We start from the raw sequence: 19,227 nt of genomic DNA on the forward strand, positions 1-19,227 counted from the left end.
CGTGAGCTAGCCAGGGAACACAGCCGTTTATTAACATCTGCAGAAGAACACTGCCGCTAGCTAACTGCTCAGCGCGGCAACAGCACAGCAACAACAACACACAGGGCGCCCTCTGACCCCGGAAGGACACACCGTCGCAGCGAGAGAGTGTCACCCGTCACTATGGCAACATAAACAAAACATAACTGTACAAACAGAACCCCGAACAGCCCTGACCCGCTACATAGCCCCCACCTAAGGGGTCAGTCGTCCCCGACGACCCCATTACCCCACACAAAGTCCTGCAAATGTCCAGGTGCCTTCTTTTGGCGCACCGGCCGGTCACGACCCGCGGGGGAAAAGTCACTCGGGTCAGAACATGGGGTGCCACCATCATCCCACTTCTGACACCAATGTGGCGAGCTTAGACAAGGAGGAGACGGAGGTATCGTTTGGTCTTGCTTCCCGTGAGCTAGCCAGGGAACACAGCCGTTTATTGACATCTGCAGAAGAACACTGCCGCTAGCTAACTGCTCAGCGCGGCAACAGCACAGCAACAACAACAACACACAGGGCGCCCCCTGACCCCGGAAGGACACACCGTCGCAGCGAGAGGGCGTCACCCGTCACTATGGCAACATAAACAAAACATAACTGTACAAACAGAACCCCGAACAGCCCTGACCCGCTACAATATGCTGCTGAGAATATAGCCCAGAAGAAGCGTATAGTATAGCTTTTATTTTGGAAAGAGCCATTTCTCTGTAATAAACTCTCTTTTCCAAAGATGAGTGATTCCTCAATCAGATTTATTTTTATAATTACTTTTGTTTCAGCAACATTCAATTTAAAAACTGTACTTTTGAGTTAAAATATATATTTATAATTTTAATAAATGACAAATTAAAAAGGCATGAACATTTTTTGTATCGAAAAAATATCGAACCGTGACACCAAAGTATCGAACCAAACTGAACCATGAATTTTCTGTATCCTTGCACCCCTACTAAAAACCTAATATTATATGTGGTTTATATTAGGTTAAAAGTATCAGTATCTGTGTTGGTATCAGCAATACAGGTTATATAAGTATCACACAGAACTATTGCAAAAATGGACGTCGCATATGAACTTGCCCCTTTGTTTTTCTTTGTTTTTATTCTTCTCTACCTGCATGGACTGCTCCTTTAATATCCACTGCAGTGTAATTTTATATGCAAATCTTCTAAACTATTCAATTCCACGCAGTCTCTGCTGGCGATTTATAAATGTGAGGAATGAAAAATGTTAGCATTGGTCATGTTCATGCCGGGCACTGACAATTCAAAGGTTAACATCCAAACCGGTGTAAAAAAGAGATTGACAGACACGCTTATGAGTGGGTATTTCCATACTGCATAAAGGCTTGTGGTCATATCTCCTCATTTATAGGCAAAAGCTGTGAATATATTCACACCACTATGTGGGTGAATATATATGGTGCATGTGCATGGCTGTAATAGGGGGATTATAGCAGTAAAATAAAGTATTTGGAGCCACTGACCTGCGTGAGAAATATTTCAATTCTGACAGAACATCACGTCCTTCTAGCCTGAGGAGATATGACAGATGAGTCTCCTCTGTGACACCATTTCTCTGCAGACTTTCAAATGCCAATATGTGATCTTTTCCATTTATGAGTAATATTTTTTTTCCACTGCCCCTGAGCACTCCGGTCTATTGAGCTACCAATGGCAGGCCAGTCAAACACCGAAACAGCCGCTGACCTCCATCGCCGTATTATGTTTCCTGAGAGCAGAGTTTGATATCGTTTAACCTGCTTTAACACAGAGCTGTGACTAATACTTCCATCGCTATTTTGCATGCATTTTCAAATCAGGCCTGAAATGATGAGGTTAGTGACAAAGTGGCGCAGTCTCCTTCACCTTTTACTTATTCCCCAAATTACATTTGTTGAGATTTACAGCCTCTCTGCTACTGCAGGTACTAACAGCACATACGTAAAGACAGTACATGATGTTGGACACAGAGAAAAGATCTGGGCTGTCTGCTTGAACATTTCATGTGTTTACTCTTTGATTTGTCTTTTTTTGTTTGTTTGGTGAGTGCTACTCTCCCGCTGTGCCTGCCCTACTCTGGCTTCTCTTTGCTGCTCAAGCCATACTCTCCACTTCAAATGGCATGCTGTATTCAATTAGGTATAACCCAAGCTGACAGCCTGATCAAGGTTGCTTCTAAACATTCTGCATCGCTCTCTCTCTGGTTTTGATAGTTTGTTTTTTTTCCTCTGCTGTGACTGGAGAGATCTTCCCAAGAGAGATGCACAGCACCTCCTGTCACCTCACCTTTCACTGCTCTGTGCCTGCTCTGACTGGCACTTCCAGTCTCAGCTGCGGGGCAGCACTGCCCCCACAGGCATATTTAAGATGTGCAGCATCTTTTCCCTGAACTGTGGGAAGCAGACCGTGTTTTGCACATTATGTTATATCTTATTGGTTTTTAGCACAGTTTTAGAAGATTTACTCTAGAATGTAATGGTTTAGCTAACAGGATTTGGGACATTACAACAAACCCATTCACATTTGAGCCGTAGATTGTATACAACAGGTGACATCACTTACTGGCTTCAATTATAGCTGTTGTGGATTTGTTATATTAGGAGCCAGAAGTGACCATACTTGGATGGGTGTGGAGTGCTCAAGTCATCAGCTAACAGTAGCAAGCCTGGTTAATGAGGTACCACCAAAAGACCTTAGAAACACATTGCACCAGTTAGCAGGTTTATGTTTCTGTGCAAAGTGACATAGAAATAAAATAAGTGAATCTCACTTACCAAAACTGAAGAACAGACCTACTGGATAGAAAACTTGACATTTCAAGTTTTTATCAAAATGTTCCTAAGTGCTTTTTTGATAGAGCAAGGGATTTTCAGTATAACATTTCTAAACATACTAGTTTTCTTTAGAAAGCACAAATAATTTTTTTTGCACACAATAACATAATAATTTCAGTAAAACAGCCAATATTAACAGGGTGTCCGTGTGTTTATCAGTCATTATAAATACTGATACCAATAGCTAATATCGACCTACTGACAAATCAGTAGGGCTCTAACAACCATATCTGTTTGAAATTTGGCCAATCAGAGTCATCTTTTTTCATGCAGTACTGTATAGATTTCATAGATGCTAATTTTTTACATCCCTCTTTAGGTCACAGATGTTAAACTTGCATGGAAAGAAATCTGAATTGACCCTGTTTTCACTGAAACATGCTGATGTGTCTGAGGGATGATATTCATGCATACTAGCTTCAAGTGAAATTCTAGTTGAATGGTCAGCACTGTGACACACTGCCAAAACACCAGTGCAAGTGGACAGAATGGGACTTCCACACTGAAATCTAAATTTAGCAGTCATCCTGAAAGAGCTTGAAAGCTGCACGAGAGGATGACCATTCAGATAAAATCACATTATGTTTTTTTATATTTATTGGTGGAAACCTAACAGTAAATTTTAAAGAATTAAAAGGAAAAAAAGGAAAAGGTTCCACATCCATATCTTCAAAAAGACAGATCCTCTTATGACCTTCACTGTGGACCGACTCTCCACAGATGTTTGATGAATCCCATGGGATGCATGTATAGTGTAATTCATTAAATGCAGCATTGTGCCAGCCAATACAGTACAGACTGAATACCAATAAACCTTTTCCAGACCGTCTTTTGTATTTGTCATATTTGGTAAGCAACACATTTTTCATGTCTGGCTCTGTATTTCAGCTCTGAAATTACAGAGTAAGTAAAAAAGTTAGTGCTGATCATACACCTACCTTTGCAGAGAGGTGACATATTTCTTGACCCTGGTTATTAATATTCAGCCAGCCTATTTTTATGTTGTTTCACATTTTCTGTAACTGGCATTACAACAACAGGCTGTTGTCCCATGACTGAATTTTGGTCTTGTTTATTATGCTCGAGATTCTACAGTGTCTTTTAACTGGACAACCCCCTTCATGTTTTCATTAGTGATTATAATTGATTACAACTGGTAGTTTCTCTTTGCTAGTCTTAAAGGATTTGTTTGATTGCTCTCATTGGACTGACCGATACTTAGAACAAAGCAAAAGGCCAAGGAACTCAGTGAATATATAAAAAATGAGAATCATATAAATCTATGATTCTCATTTTTTATATTGGAGACATTTTTAAATAACTGCATATTTCAGGATCATTACTTCAAATAACTGTAGGTAAGTGCAAGTTATTCAGATGTGTCACCACTTTGCCAATATCTGGAGAAGACCCAAACTGTCACTTAGAGGAAATTGGTTAGGATGTTCAGGAACAACCCAGGAACCATCAAACCTCCAGCCTTAGACTATTGAAAATTTGTGGACTGTGTTTAAAAGCCAAGTCTCTGCCAAGAAACGAACCAATTTAAATGAACTCTACCGATTCTGCCAAGTAGAGTGGTCCAGCTGGAATTATGCCAGAAGCTTGTTGACAGCTACCAAAAGTGTTGACATGCAACTTGCTAGGGGACATTTAACCAAATGTTCATAGGGTGTATGTATATATATCTGAGCCTGTTTGGTTAGAGCAAATCGGGTGCACTCAATTCCTCCTTCTCCAACTCTCCAACTCCTTCTTCCCCACTGTTATCAGACTCCTGAACAGCTGACCTACCTCAACTGCAATTTGCACACTAAGTTCATTTCGCACATTAAGCTCCTTTGTACATCCTTTTACATTGACAACTGCATACCTCATTTGTCTTCATTTACTTATTTTTGTGCTTATTTATTTATCTTTCATTATTTTTATCCTTATTTTTACCATATTTATCTTAATATCTTGTCTGATTTTTATCCTTATTTATCTTTGTTCCCTCAACCCTACCTAACTTGGCATTTGTGTATGGACAGCAAAGGAAGAATTTCATTGCACAGAGAAATGCTATTTCTTCTGTACACATGACAATAAACACTTTGAATCTTGAATCTTTGAGTCTTGAATTCCTTTTTAATAAAGTCATTAAAGATGTATGCTGTATAATCATTTCACCTCGAAAAAGAAATAGTTCTAAAAAAAAATTAAAAGCTCAAGATTAGGATTCATACCCATGAGTGTATATGAACTTCTGATCAGAAGTGTGCATCATTCAGCTTGGAAATATCAGTTTCCTGAAGATTTTGGATTTTCATTGTCTTTATAGAAACGCTCATGTAATTGGATTAAGTTTGGCTAGTTTGAGCTGCGCTCCATCGGCAAACGCAGCATTCGGTGCTCCCACTCTGACATGTCAGTGCATCTCTGCCTGCTGTTTGAACCCCTCCGCTATATCATGTTTGAAGTGAGCAGTGAGCTCAGAGGATTGTCACAAAACTTTAACAAATCAGTCGTTTCAAACACGAATTGTCTTATTTTCTCAACGTATTTCATTACAGGCCAACTTGCTCTTCTTCTCTCCTCTCAACAGCACGTTTGAGTTGTCATTGGGAAAGTGCAGGTGTTACAAATAACATTAACCATCGTTCCTTTCTATAACAGTGAGCTGTGCTGTGCACGGGCATGGCTGCAGTGTTCACTGACTTCTAATTAGGAATTTGTGTTGTCCAGTTCATAGAAATACTGAAAGCCGAAAGTGAAAATATATATATATATTATTTTAAGCACCATCTTCTTTCATGAGGTGTCGTGTGGATCTTGCCCACCTCCGGAGTCGCAATGAAAACAAAGTGAATGTCTATCAGCCTCCTCTGGCCTAGCAAAAACACCATAATTGATCTCTTTCACAGCGGCGCTCATGACGGCTTTGTTCATTTAAATGTCCCACTAAGCAACAGCTCTGAGCCAGACTGCAGCAGGATTCTGGCAATACAGCATCTAAATGGATGACGGCCATTAATAATTACACCTGCGCATTTCCTGTGGTGACTTGTCAGCCATGGGCTTAGCATGCGATTTCCATTTAGCCTTGGAGACTTTCACAGCCAGCTGATGTTACTTTTGGTTTTATTTAATATCTGCCCGACGTTATAGGCTGCACATATCTCTGTAAGTCTAATATTGGCCACACAGCTGACTTTAGGTAAACAAAGTCTGCATTGCTGAGGCAATTCCCTTGAAATTTATGGAGAAATTAATGTTTGCTGAAGTCATCTAAGCCTAAATTGGGGCTTTGCAGCACGCTTATTCCATGGAGGCTGGAGAATTAGCTTCTGTTTGACTGGAGCGATTGAGTCAGCCAGGTGCTCCGTACTGGACTGTAATAAAGCTCAGTGAAGTGCGCAGCTCACGTCTCAAGGGAGTACACTGAAACAGAAAAATATCTGAGATAATAATGTAGTCAGGTGATGTTTGTGGGTAAATATATTGCTGTTTTATAGCAACTGTGGAAAATAATAACAAATATGTTTTATCTTCAGTCCTCCAGCTTACTATAACATAAAGAAAAGGAGAATATCAGGAACAAAACATCCTGTAATTATCAGCTATTATTCTTAGGGCGTCTTACACAATAGCCTGTTAATCATTGCATAATTTCACAGGTTCTGCTTTTACTATTGCTTCTTTCTTCAATTAATCTATTTTTTTCTTTATGTCTCTGGCTGCTGCTCTTTTCTTCATATTTTTCATTTGCCATCCCTCAGTCAACATCTTTCCCAATCTGTGGAAACTGGGAGAGGGGGAGCATGAATGAGTTGCATGTTTGCCCACAGCCGTTTGGAGTAACCTTGCAGAGAGAAGTGCCTCTTGGTCTAACAATCAAAAGCAGGTAAACCCAGAGGAATGTTTCCATGCCAACAGTGTGCTGTAACGTTTTCAATTCACCTATTTTTCGCTATAATCTAGGAGATGGATGGCAGACCTCTGCAATGTATCTGGCAGTCAGTCACAGTAGCTCAGAGACTTTGGGTCCCAAGCCATCACACCAACAGCTCCCTTCTGGTTTGTTCAAACTAGTGTTCCATTCAGGTTTGCTTTCGGCGTTAAGATCTGGCTGTGACCACAAAGTGCACACAATAACATATTTATGTGTGTGTACCAGCATGGCACACATGAGCGATCACAGAGTCTTTTATAGCCACAAACAGTCGATTTTACCAGCACGTACATCACTTAGGGATAATAATATTAACTGCTACTCCCAGTAAACTGTCGACCAGCCCCTCCATGTACAGATGCAATTATCTCATCAGGTCACTAAAATAAAAGAGACTTCACAAATTTATTTGCAACATTGTTTCTAATAAAACCCATAACTCTTAACTTCATTCAGTTTAGTTGTATTAACAATATATCAAAAGAAAACGTATCCTTACCCCCTAAGTAAACAGTTAACTGACCTTATTGTCATATTTTAGTTATATTGGTTTTATAGTTGATAACTTTGCTGAGTAGATTTTTTAAATAATTTCTAAAGGGGAACCCCTAGAAAGAAGAAAAGAAGTCAGTGATTATGAGCTACTAAAGATCCAGTTAAATATGTTATCCATCCATCCATTCAGTTTCAGTGGATTCAGTTTTTCCATTTTATTTAAATCTATGTGAAAGATGATCATAGCTTTTGTGATGTTGCCAACACCACTGATTTGAGAAGTCTAAGTTTGAGCATTGGCAATAAATGAATTGGATTTATATAGCGCTTTTCAAGGCACCCAAAGCGCTTTACAATTCCATTATTCATTCACTCTCGCATTCACACACTGGTAGAGGCAAGCTACGGTTGTAGCCACAGCTGCCCTGGGGCAGACTGACAGAAGCGAGGCTGCCATATCGCGCCATCGGCCCCTCTGGCCAAATGTGTGAAACAGAGGGACACTGCATCCTCATACAGTAGCAAGGTGCAAGTCCCAAGGTAGGTATGTACCCTGCTTTACCATTTATTTTGTCCAAAACGGGAGCATAATTTGCAGAGCATAACCATTGTGCTTATTCAGGATTCTCTCCCTGCCAGCTACAGGAAATAAATGCAGCTTTAAGGCACATCTGCATGGGCTTCCCTTTTCAGACCAGGGAACCAGGTCCATTTCTTAAACACTGTCTTTGTTAAATATGCCTCTGTGGTTCTCCTCCCTTTACAAAATGCAAGACTAAAGTTGAAGCAGTAGCCCAAAAGGAAAAGTGAACTACTGTATGTGCTAAACCATTACTGTTTGATAATAAATGCGTAAATTTAGATATCTACCCAGTTACTGCTACTCACTGTGTCACCAAAACTCCATATGTCTCTGGGGAAACTCCAGCTCTTCACACATTTGGACAAAGAGTTGACCAACAATAGGTTTCCACTCAGTTGGTTTGTTACAAATTTTAACAACAAAGGACTGATAGTCAAAGTTAAAATGTGGATCGTCATGTCAAAACAGCATTTCTGGTAACAATATTTCAGATTTGATAAGATTTAAGGTTTACTTCCTGAATCATTAGCTTTTATAACTAAAATAAAAATGTGAAAAATAAGTAAAAACTATAATTATTTAAGGACATGGAGGCAATTTCTTAACAACTCTATTTTCACTTAAGTCAACTGCCCAAATTCTTTTGTACCTCAGAAAATGATTGTCTGATTCACAAGCCACTGTGTACTGAGGACAAAGGACTTAAACAGAGCTATTTCCCAAACACATGTGAACCTAACTATATGTAGGCTACATATATAAAAATAGCACAGTGTAAGGCAGAAAGTGGAGCTGGAGCAAACTGTGTGACCACACAAAGCCAGTGAACGGTAACAACGATGGGAGACTTTTTGAAAAAGATTCAGGTTGGATGAAACTGATTTTTCACTGAGTCAGTTGTCGTGGAAGTTGTGTACTGAGGAGACAGCACAGCGAGAACATTGATGCGGTGCAAAGAAGAAAAAAAGGCAGTTGAACTGAACATCAAAGACAACACCTTCCACCCGCCAACATGGTGCAGTGATGCAACAAGGAGCGCTTGTGTGTTCAGCTCCAAACTGGCCTGCCCGTTCCTGCACACAGGCTCCTTTTATGCATAACTTATTGGCCTACTTTTAAAATACCTACAGATCTGAGGTAGACATCAATACACCCCATAAAATACGCCTTAGCCTTGCAGAATGTTTTGCACACGCTGTGCTTCCATTTCTAAAGTTCAGTCAGACAGTTATGGCCACATTTGTTTAAAGTAGCTATATCGCATATATTTACTGCATTTGGCAGGAAGTACCTTTTATTTATTTCCTTCATTTAAAAAGTTTCACTTGTTCATTTTGTGTATGTACTGGACTTCCGAAGACTCTTTATAATGAGGGGTGCTGCTCTACTTTTAAACATCTCTATCACTATTCATTCATCCTTTTATTTCTAAGCAGTTTGTTTTGTTGCTAGAATTATAGGTTTGAGTGTTTGTGTCAATTTCATTTTTTTGTCATTTTGTTTCTTTTTAACAATTTCCCCAATGGGAGCATTAAAGTTTCATCTTATGCCTGCTGAACAAAAACAGATTTATTATTTGTGATACGCTAGCACTTCCCAACCATATTTTAGTTATTGCCTTGGATTAAACAGATTAAAATCTGAACCTCGAGCATAAAGGAGTAGATTGACTATGCTTTTTAAAAAATCTAAGTAGCTGCACAACTACAATGTATTTTTAGACTTTTCAATCTGCCACAAACATCTTTTAACTGCCCACTTTAGACCCCATGAAGCTTCTCTAGTACCTGATGGCAAAAGGTATATAATTATGATGAATGAAAGATTTTTTTTTTTTGAGGGGGGGGGGGGGGGGCAGCAGCATAAATAGCATTACCAGCAGTCAGTGGCATCATCAACGGCACTGAGCATGATGTGCTGCTGCCATCTAGTGCCTAACACTTCACACTATTTTTTTTAAAGGTGAGAACAATAATGACAAATATTTTATAGTAAATCCTGGTAAAAAAAAAAAAAAACAAGAAACAGAAAAACAACTCAATATCAGATTGCACAGAATCCCATCTACCTGGGAACAGCCTTAAACAAATAGCTTCACTTTGGTAGCTTCAGTCACGAGGCGCTAAGCAATTAGGCACACTACAGGGGACTTATCAAATTTCATTAACTTTGAGCAAGACTATTATCTCAGCATGTTAGCAGTCCTTGGATGAGAGCTGGGGGTATGTTGTTTTACGTGAAGGCACGCTGAATTAAAAATTAATCAGCTGCACTTTACGCCGCTGCCATGATGCACAACTGTGAGGATTAATTGCACTACTTGACTTCTTGCAAAATAGCTCAGCGGATGTCCCATTAAAGGTTATTAACAAAGAAATGTGACCACTCAACCACAAAGCAACCTTAAAATTGAGTTTCCACCTGAAATATTTTACTTCCATGCTCCTGGTTTGTTTTCAAACGACAGGCACAGCCGACCTGTCTAAAAGCTTCCCCACCCCATTATCAAATTATCAAGGCTATTCCATTCCTATTGTGTTTTCTTCCCATCAGTCTTTCCCCACGCACCAGTTTCCATGGATACAAACCATTTCTCTGCAGTTATCTACCTATTACAAGGATGTCTACATTTCACCTAAATGAAAAAAAAAAAAGCTATAAGGCTTGCAACTCAATGTTCATGGTTTACTACACAATTATAATCTAATGACATGAAGTCACTAAATGCTGCTGAGTAGCCATAACCCCAGTTAATATCGATCAAGTTTCAGTTTTACTCATATTTAAAACCTCTTGCTATATAAAACCTGTTTGCTTAACTCTTAATGAACAGCAACTCAAAGTAGGTGACCAACTAAGTTATTTTATTTAAAATGGAAACCTCTAACTGCCTGACCAACATGACTTTGCTGCTGAGCAAAACCAAAGGTCATTAATAGTGTTTGATCGCTCATCTAAAAGTCCTTTTTATCCATTGTGGAAAAAAAAAAATCAAATTCATGCCAATTAATAACCACGCAAAAATCAATCAAATTGGACAAAAAATTTATTTGCAATGATTAATTATCCCATCATGGCCAGACTTCTGACAACTTGACCCATCCGAGGACGTCAGCACAAGACATCTTAGTCCAGCTGTAAGAACACAAAACAGGTGTTAGTTATTGTAAAGAGACGGGCATATAGCATGCTTGTGAGGAGCAAAAAGCAAAACAGCATGAAACTCATGCAAAATTAAAACAACATTTAATTCATGGGCTTCATCCTCAAATCAGTAAAGCCAGTCCTAATGAAACTTTATACAGTGGGAAATTCAGTTGATGTTCTGTGATGTAAAGTTATGATCAATTTGAGAGGCAACAGAAAAATACAACTTACCTTAACGAAGCCGATGTCTTTAGCGTACTGCCTGAAGCACTGGCGGCACATGTTGATCCCGTATTTACGGATCAAGCCATGTCTGTTAGAGCACACTCGGCTGCAACAACATCAGAGTAGGATCAGTCAACGCATATATACGCTTTTATGTACCAGTTATACAAAACCCTGGCGCCGATTGTCGTAAACTATGAGCCGGTGTGCATTTGGTGTGCTCTTCTGAACACCGGGGCTAACTTTTAACAGTCCTGTAATAATGCTATTCTCAATAACGTTAAACATTTGTTAAATTTCTTCCGATCAAGCGACGGAAGAAATTACACGCCTAACTCATATGCATTAAGGGCTTTCGGTAACTCTAGCCGTTATAAAACCAAATCCGGTCAAAAGACACACAAGGCTGATGCTAATAGGGAAGGAGAGAGTATTTGCCTCCGCCATATTAGCTCAGGTTCAGGGCACATGCGGTGCACGTTTGGTAGCGTTTTTTTTTAAAGATGGGGAGGCCAGAAACACCTTATATCACCTCAACTTGATCACGTTAACCGATAAACAACGCAACAAAGTAGACACTGACCAGGAGCGGGATCCCTGTCCGAATTTTCTGGGGTGACTCCAGTAGAGCTGCTGATGGCCCATCTTGTCTCTTTTCGCTCGAGTGTCGGAAAGGAAGAAGAACGGGCGCGCGTGCGCAAATAGGCTTTCTGGTGCTCTATTTCCGGCGTCGGGTTGTTGTGTACCGCCTCCTAGCGCCTAACTAAATTTAAAATACTAATTTTTTTGTACATCGCCAAAACTAATCAATTTGAATTAATAAATCCCACAGCCCAATGGGTAACCGTGACATCATTTAACCCTCTTACAGCTCTAAGCCCTGCATTTAAATAAAACCATGTTATATTAAACTATTCAGTCTTCATCTCGGAAACAATTGTCTGTTGACCATAAGCACTTAAAACAGCAAAGTGCTGGCTCTTTCTGTTTAGCGTGAGCATCTGGTTGCACACATAATCCTTCAAATTAACTCGTGACATGTACAAATGTACTGCAATAAAAAATCATGCAAACCACAAATGCCTGAAATTGTTCATTGATTACCCACAAAATGCGGTCTAATCTTCATTTAAGATTATAACCAAACACAATCAGACTAAACAAATAATGTATTTAGCTCCAGTTTCTTAAAAAGCTATTCACAAACAGATACATAGTTATTGTATATTCTAAAAAATAAAAGAAAGAAAGAAAGAAAGAAAGAAAGAAAGAAATATACAGCAAATACAAACTTTAAATAATTTCATTATATGTAAATCTTCCAAGTAATTTCGTAACATAGGTACAACGTCAGCTTTAAATTAAAATATTGATTGGTACATTGAGCTTGCACCTTGCATTTTTGCATGATTCGTTCTTTGAATAATTCAGCCTTTGATTTTATATATTTCAGTTGCATTTTACTCAGAATTATTGTGTCATTTTTATCATGGCAAAGAATCTTTTTTTTTTTTTTTTTGTATTTTTAATAGTATGTTTCAAATTTGCAGAAGATCCCCTGCTGTTTCATAACATCTTTGGCATCATCTTTTATTCTCAATAAAGGAGACAAACACTGAACTACTGAAGAAGAAGGAAACAAGCAGGTTTATAAGGAAAATGCACTGCATCTTAGTACCAAAACCCCATGTCCTCACTGAGGGAACAATGCATAAATCTGTCAGGAAAATTTACCAAGAGATTATTATGGCAGCTGTCCATGACCTATCTTGGGAGAGGTTAGGTGATGGGACAATAGCTACACAAAGGCCCAAAGTGCACAGGTAATTCTTCAGCAGATTTGCAACACATTGTATAAATAATCAAGAAATCCCAGTGTTGTGCCAAAAAGTGATTTCTGGTATTTGCCAACAAATAATTGCCAGCATTTAAAATGTCAATGAGTTGTTGGCCTGCAATCCGTCAAACATAGCTATTATTAGTAGTGATTATTAAACTTGGACCCTCTTTCACAGTGCACCTTTTGGTCTCCCTCCCCTCAACCCCAGGAGGTTGTGTCAGATGGCAGCCTCTCCCTGGTCCTACCAGAGGTTTCTTCCTGCTAAAAGGGAGTTTTTCCTTTCCACTGTTGCCAAGTGCTTGCTCATCATCTGACTGCTGGAATTCTCTCTCTATTATTGTAGGGACTTTACAATATAAAGTGCCCTGAGGACACTATTGTTAAGACTTGGTACTAAACACACTGAATTGAATTCAACTGAACTTAATTGTAAATGACATCAAGTCATTTAGAGCTAGAAAGATCATTCTAGTCTGCGACTTAAAAAAACAACAACAACTTTGATATAGCCTTTATTCATCCAGGTTAAAAATGACACTGACATTAAAATTTTTTATAAAGTCTATAAAGTCAAAAATGACTGAATATAATGTAGGTATAATAATGCAAGGTAATAAACAAAGAAACAAAAAACAAGTAATTTCTTTATTTTATATATAACCCCTTCGTAAATCTTGTTTACCACAGACTATTTACCCCCAATAAGCACAGATTTTAGACATCAAAAAAAGCAAATCACACATAAAAACATGGGAAATTACTTTTGGCGGGTCAATCACATTTCAAACAGGCCCAATAACTTTTCCTAGCCACTCAAACCTCATCAGGTCAGTTTAGAGAGCAGAGTATCTGCAGCAGCAGGAGCAGCAGCGGGGATTCAAGATATTTCGGGTATCTCTGGTGCCCCCCGCTGGCCCGTTGCATTGTGGGACAGCGACAGGCAGTGTTTTCACACAGCTAGTCGACAGTTGCGTTTGCCGTGCATTTTGCAGAACGGTATGGAGGAGAATGGGAAGCCACCGTACTGACTCTTCACAGTGAAAGCTCCGCACGGATTCTGCGGTTTTAGGTAAACTACTGTGAGCGTGGTTGTTGTGGTTCGACACGGTGTTGACGGTGGTTCGGTCCGGGCGGGTTACTTGCAAGTTGCTAGCTGACGCCGTTGCTAACTTGCTATTAGCATTTCCGTGATGCTGGCTGTCATAAAAGAGCGAAGCCGAGGCGCCCGCCGTTGTTTTCGGCTGCTTTCTGTGGGTTTTGTGTCAGTCGGCGAAATGCTAAAAACTGTATCTCGTGGTTTTAAAAAAATCGATTGAAGCCGCCGCTGGCTCGGTGTTGTCCAACGGCGGCCAATTTAGGACAGAAAAAAAAACTGATGGGGTTTGTGCTGTAGGCTCCAAGACGAAACTGCACATTTACATGATAGGCGCTTGTACTGCTAGTATAAACCGGTTTAGGTCACGATAAAAGAAATTAAGTGGATTAAAATGGGAAATACTTTAAGCTGTAGACCAAATATTTGAGTTGATTTGGCAGGAGGCGTGTGGAAAGCATTTAGCACGGAAAAGCCGAATGTGGGCATGCAAATTACAATAATTTGAAGAATGTGGGTTAGAGAGCTGTATCGTTTTACTCCTGCATTTAGCTGCTTTCCTTAAAGTACACATCACATATTAATACATTTCTGTGCACATTTACTAATAGCGTTTGGGGCTTACTTTAATGTATATGTCTGTGTGGGGCAGTTACAGGGAATGTGTTTACTTCTGTTATCACAGACTCTAGTAGGTATCAGATACCTTTCTCAGGCAGTGTCGGTGACACACTGCAGTCTGGACTGGATGCTACCATTAAGTAGAATTTTCAGGCAACCAGAAAACAGAATAAATGGTCAGGTAGTCAGCCTGAGAGACTACTAATTTAATAACGAATAAAGTATGGAGGTTTGCTCAGCAGAAATGAGCGATCAATATTGATAATGCAGTTAAGGAGGAAAATAAATGGAGGGCAAATTAGAAGCATTGAGCTTTAACCAACATTAACGATATAAGCGAAGATGAAGTATGGGGTAAGGGTGAGGATTGGATGAAATCACAATTGTGGCGTTTGTGATACTCTTTGTAGGGGCTGGCTGGCAGCCAGTTGCATGTATATTTCTAATAAAGCTCGGTGATTATCATTTATTGAATGTCTGTGAAACCATAATATATACTTTTACATTGTCATCAGACTAAATGCATTTTATTGGATATGTTAACTGTACTCTGCAGATAAGGGAAGATAAGTAAACTGGAGGTGCTTTCAGGTATTAGCTCAATGCAAAGTACAGTAAATATACAGAAATCTGTATTTGATATGGTCAATGTTCTGCCTGTAAAACAGCAGCAGTTATGTTGACAGTTTTTGGTGGCACTTGGCAGGTAGCTTGTTTTAAGCACTTTGTAAAATCTGCTTCTTTTTCATTTGAATTTTGTCTTCCTTGATTGTAGCCCCTGTCTAATAATCTAATCTGATTAATTCTAACTAAACTGATCTCAAAGCTATATGATAAAAAACTGTCTCTGTACCAAGTACAACATTTTCAAGAAGGATAGACTCTGTTTCATTTAACTTTCTCCTGAGTGATCATTTTACTTGTAATTATAAGAAAAAAAATTCAGCTTGGTTGTTATGCGATGTGTATGTTAAATTTGTCCATTGTGATTATAGAATGAGACGCTCTTAGGGAATAGTTCCTAAACAGGAATTTTTTCCTGGCATCTCCTACCCTGATAACATTATTTTGTGAGTATTGCTTTACATTTGGTTTGGAAGTCAGATGTCAGAGCTGAGAGTGAAATCACTCCATAGTTAGTGGGTTCTGGCAGTAAAGTTGGAAAAACAAGAAAAAAACCAAGATATTTTTGGTTCACAGCCAGGTAAAGCCATTCAAGTATCACTAACAATACAGCACAATGCTTTTCTTTTATGTGCACGTCAAAACTCAGCTGCAGCACTTTAACAGATAGACTGGTCAGTGTTCTGCATGAAGTACCTAAAACTTTCATAGTACTGCACTGTATGTTTGAATAGAAGAAGTTCAAACCGATTGACATGGTAACTTAAACTGCAGGTCTGATTATTAGCCATTTACGGAGATTGATGCTGTTTCCTACAGTTATCACCATATTAGTTTTGCGCATTTGTCGTGTAGGTGGTTCAGTTGTTACCAAGTGACCTACCTTATGTGTGGTGTGTGGGATGGCAAAAGCTAATGAGTGATGATTACTGCACCGAGTTTGGTCTTGCGTAATTTGCAACAGTATATGCTTAAACATCAATTGATGTCTTTTTCCATGTTCCAGCATGGCAATGTGCTTTATATACTGTGGAAACAAATTTCTGTCAAGATTTTCGTAACATTGCCTTACCCCCACCTGTCACAATGCACTTAATTTTATTTTCTGGTTTATTTTTCATTCAGGTGGTGCACGCACACTGCCACTCTGCTGCCTCTCAAAAACCGCCATGCCTTATGGAATATTCATTCAGCACCAGTGACATTCCAGTGGGATCCATGTTTACAACAACAGTTAATTTTGCCAACACTTAGCCTGATAGCACTTTCTTTTTAAATCGCTCCTGTTCTCAGTGCAAAGCGTAAGCCCCCCATACAGCTGCATCTTGAGTCCCAATTATCAACTTCTCTCCCTTTACAAGAGGATAACCCTCTATCATGAGATTCCGAATCTACAAGAGGAAGGTGGTGTTACTGACTCTGGTGGTTGTCATATGTGGCCTGGCTTTCTGGAGCAGTGGAAGGCAGAAGAAGAACGACAGTGGATCGTTACCCAGGGAAGTGGAGGCGGTGCGGAGGAGCAACATTATCAGCAGCAGCAGCAGTAATAGCGTCAACAGTCATAACCAGGAACAAGCAACGCCAGCGGTCAGTCGGGCACCTGTCCCAGCACCTGTTATACAAGCAAATGACACACACCAAGAAAAAGAAAAGGACAAACCCAAAATATCCAAGCCAGATGTGGATAATACCACTTTAGTCTACCGTGGCATTGTCTTCCAGCTAAACTTTGATCAGACGATAAGAAATGAAGAGAAATTTAAGACGACTCGAAAGAAGGACGATTTGGTTGTAGTAGTTCAGGTCCATAACCGACCAGACTATCTAAAGCTATTGGTAGACAGTTTACGAAAGGCCAGAGGTGTGGATAGCATACTGCTGATATTCAGCCATGACTACTGGTCCCCTGAGATTAACAAAGTGGTTGCCTCTGTTGACTTCTGCCAAGTCCTCCAGATTTTCTTCCCCTTCAGCATCCAGCTGTACCCACAGGAGTTCCCTGGAAATGACCCCAGGGACTGCCCCAGAGACATCCCCAAAAAAGACGCCTTAAAACTGGGTTGCATTAACGCAGAGTACCCTGACTCGTTTGGACACTACCGGGAGGCCAAGTTTTCCCAGACCAAGCACCACTGGTGGTGGAAGCTTCACTTTGTATGGGACAGAGTTCGAGTTCTCAAAGACCATAAGGGTCTCGTTCTCCTGATCGAAGAGGACCACTACTTGTCTCCGGACTTTATCCATCTCTTAAAGCAAATGACTGCTCTGAAAAGGGAGCAGTGCACAGACTGCGATATCCTCTCACTGGGGAGCTACAGCCACATCGGCTACTCCAGCAAAGCAAATAAAGTGGAGGTGAAAGCCTGGAAGTCCACCGAGCACAACATGGGGATGGCTCTGAGTAGAGAGACATACCAGAAACTCATCCAATGCACCGACACCTTTTGCACTTATGATGACTACAACTGGGATTGGTCTTTACAACACTTGACTGTGTCATGCCTGCCCTCCTACTGGAAGGTCATGGTGAGTGAGGCACCACGGATTTTCCATGCCGGAGACTGCGGCATGCACCACAAGAAGGCTTCTTGCATGCCCATTAACCAGAAAACCAAGATAGAAAACATCCTACAGAGCAGTGGGAACCAGCTGTTCCCAAAAAACCTCCTGATCACAAAGAGATTGCCAGCCAACGGGGCAGGAGGAGTGGCCCCACATGTGAAAAATGGGGGCTGGGGAGACATCAGGGATCATGAACTCTGCAAGAGCTATGTTCAATTACAGTGACCTTAATTGCTACTATTATATATTATTGTCTCTTTTGCATCCTATATAAAGAAAAAGTAAATCTTTATGGACTATTCTTAATATTGCCTGTTTTATTGGCTTGTTCCAAATAAAGACGAATGTTGGATTTTTGGCTTCTTTAACACAAATATGTCTTTACATTGAATTATTTAAGTAATTCCTAACAAGTCTGCAATGTTTTGTATCATTGATATACTAAACAATATATATTGCTGTGTTTTCTATAAGAAGATTTTAAGATTATTATATGCATCATTTGATATTCAAAGTCTAAAAACATACTGATGGGAAACAAATTAAAGGTAATGTCAACATAACTTAAGCCACTGGTTTCCACTGACCTGTTGCTATTGTTCAGTCTGCACACATACACTGGAAAAAAGGTCAGAACATTGCCTAAAGGTTGCCGGGAGTTTCTTATGACAGAAAGAACCACAAATTTTTCCTACGCAGCTTATCGGTCCGTTTTAAAAATGCACCAAAGCGAAACTAGGACCAGCACTACCCTGTGCTCCTTTTCCACGGATCAATGGCCAGTTTCTAACTCATAAACGTCTGTTGCTAGTGCCAAAAACTGGTGTCAGTGGGTATGGAAGGAGCTATCACAAGAAATATACCAGTGATTGGACTGAAAGGCAGCCCACGGATTCTATCCGCCCTAATTTTCCATACAAGGAAATGATCCCAACATCTTATAGTACACACTAAGAAATGATAAGTTCAAACCTATGAAAATCTGGCCTACAAAAGGCGCCAAGGCAGAACTGGGTCCAAATTAACAGTAGCTTAAAAATGTCTGAAATCTGGCTTAGGAATTTGAGTTGAAGTCTGGTGACTGCCCACCGTTATCTCTCCGGTCAAAAATTTTTTGTCAAGCCCTAAATACTCTGAAGAAACTCTAACTTCTCACATCCTGTGCTTTTGACCACTCAATTTCTGCTCATCAGGGTGGAAATGTTTGTGGAATAAAGGTGACTGCTCAGAA

General features: G+C 39.9%; 2 protein-coding genes across 2 annotated transcripts; one reads left to right on the top strand and one right to left on the bottom strand.

Annotated features, from left to right (window-relative positions):
- Positions 1-10,912: 10,912 nt before the first annotated feature.
- rps29 (ribosomal protein S29) lies at positions 10,913-11,940 on the bottom strand. Its single transcript, XM_026142386.1, has 3 exons — positions 11,840-11,940; positions 11,263-11,362; positions 10,913-11,019 (listed from the first exon to the last, which is right to left on the bottom strand). Exons 1-3 carry the CDS (start codon positions 11,899-11,901, stop codon positions 11,011-11,013), a joined length of 171 nt encoding a protein of 56 aa, XP_025998171.1. The 5' UTR covers positions 11,902-11,940; the 3' UTR covers positions 10,913-11,010.
- A 2,004-nt stretch (positions 11,941-13,944) lies between these two features.
- On the top strand, positions 13,945-18,370 carry mgat2 (alpha-1,6-mannosyl-glycoprotein 2-beta-N-acetylglucosaminyltransferase). The gene is made up of 2 exons (XM_026143097.1): positions 13,945-14,165; positions 16,560-18,370. Exon 2 carries the CDS (start codon positions 16,812-16,814, stop codon positions 18,219-18,221), a length of 1,410 nt encoding a protein of 469 aa, XP_025998882.1. The 5' UTR covers positions 13,945-14,165; positions 16,560-16,811; the 3' UTR covers positions 18,222-18,370.
- The last annotated feature ends 857 nt before the right edge of the window (positions 18,371-19,227 follow it).

The sequence above is a fragment of the Astatotilapia calliptera genome, chromosome 15, assembly GCF_900246225.1.
Source record: "Astatotilapia calliptera chromosome 15, fAstCal1.2, whole genome shotgun sequence".
Lineage (NCBI taxonomy): Eukaryota > Metazoa > Chordata > Actinopteri > Cichliformes > Cichlidae > Astatotilapia > Astatotilapia calliptera.

What these genes read in the sequence shown, in the direction of transcription:
- mgat2 (XM_026143097.1), top strand. Translation starts at nt 16,812, where the DNA reads ATGAGATTCCGAATCTACAAGAGGAAGGTGGTGTTACTGACTCTGGTG.
- rps29 (XM_026142386.1), bottom strand. Translation starts at nt 11,901, where the DNA reads ATGGGCCATCAGCAGCTCTACTGGAGTCACCCCAGAAAATTCGGACAG. An exon ending in GGACAGGGATCCCGCTCCTG is followed by an intron (nt 11,363 to 11,839) that starts GTCAGTGTCTAC and finishes ATGTTGTTGCAG; the next exon opens with CCGAGTGTGCTCTAACAGAC.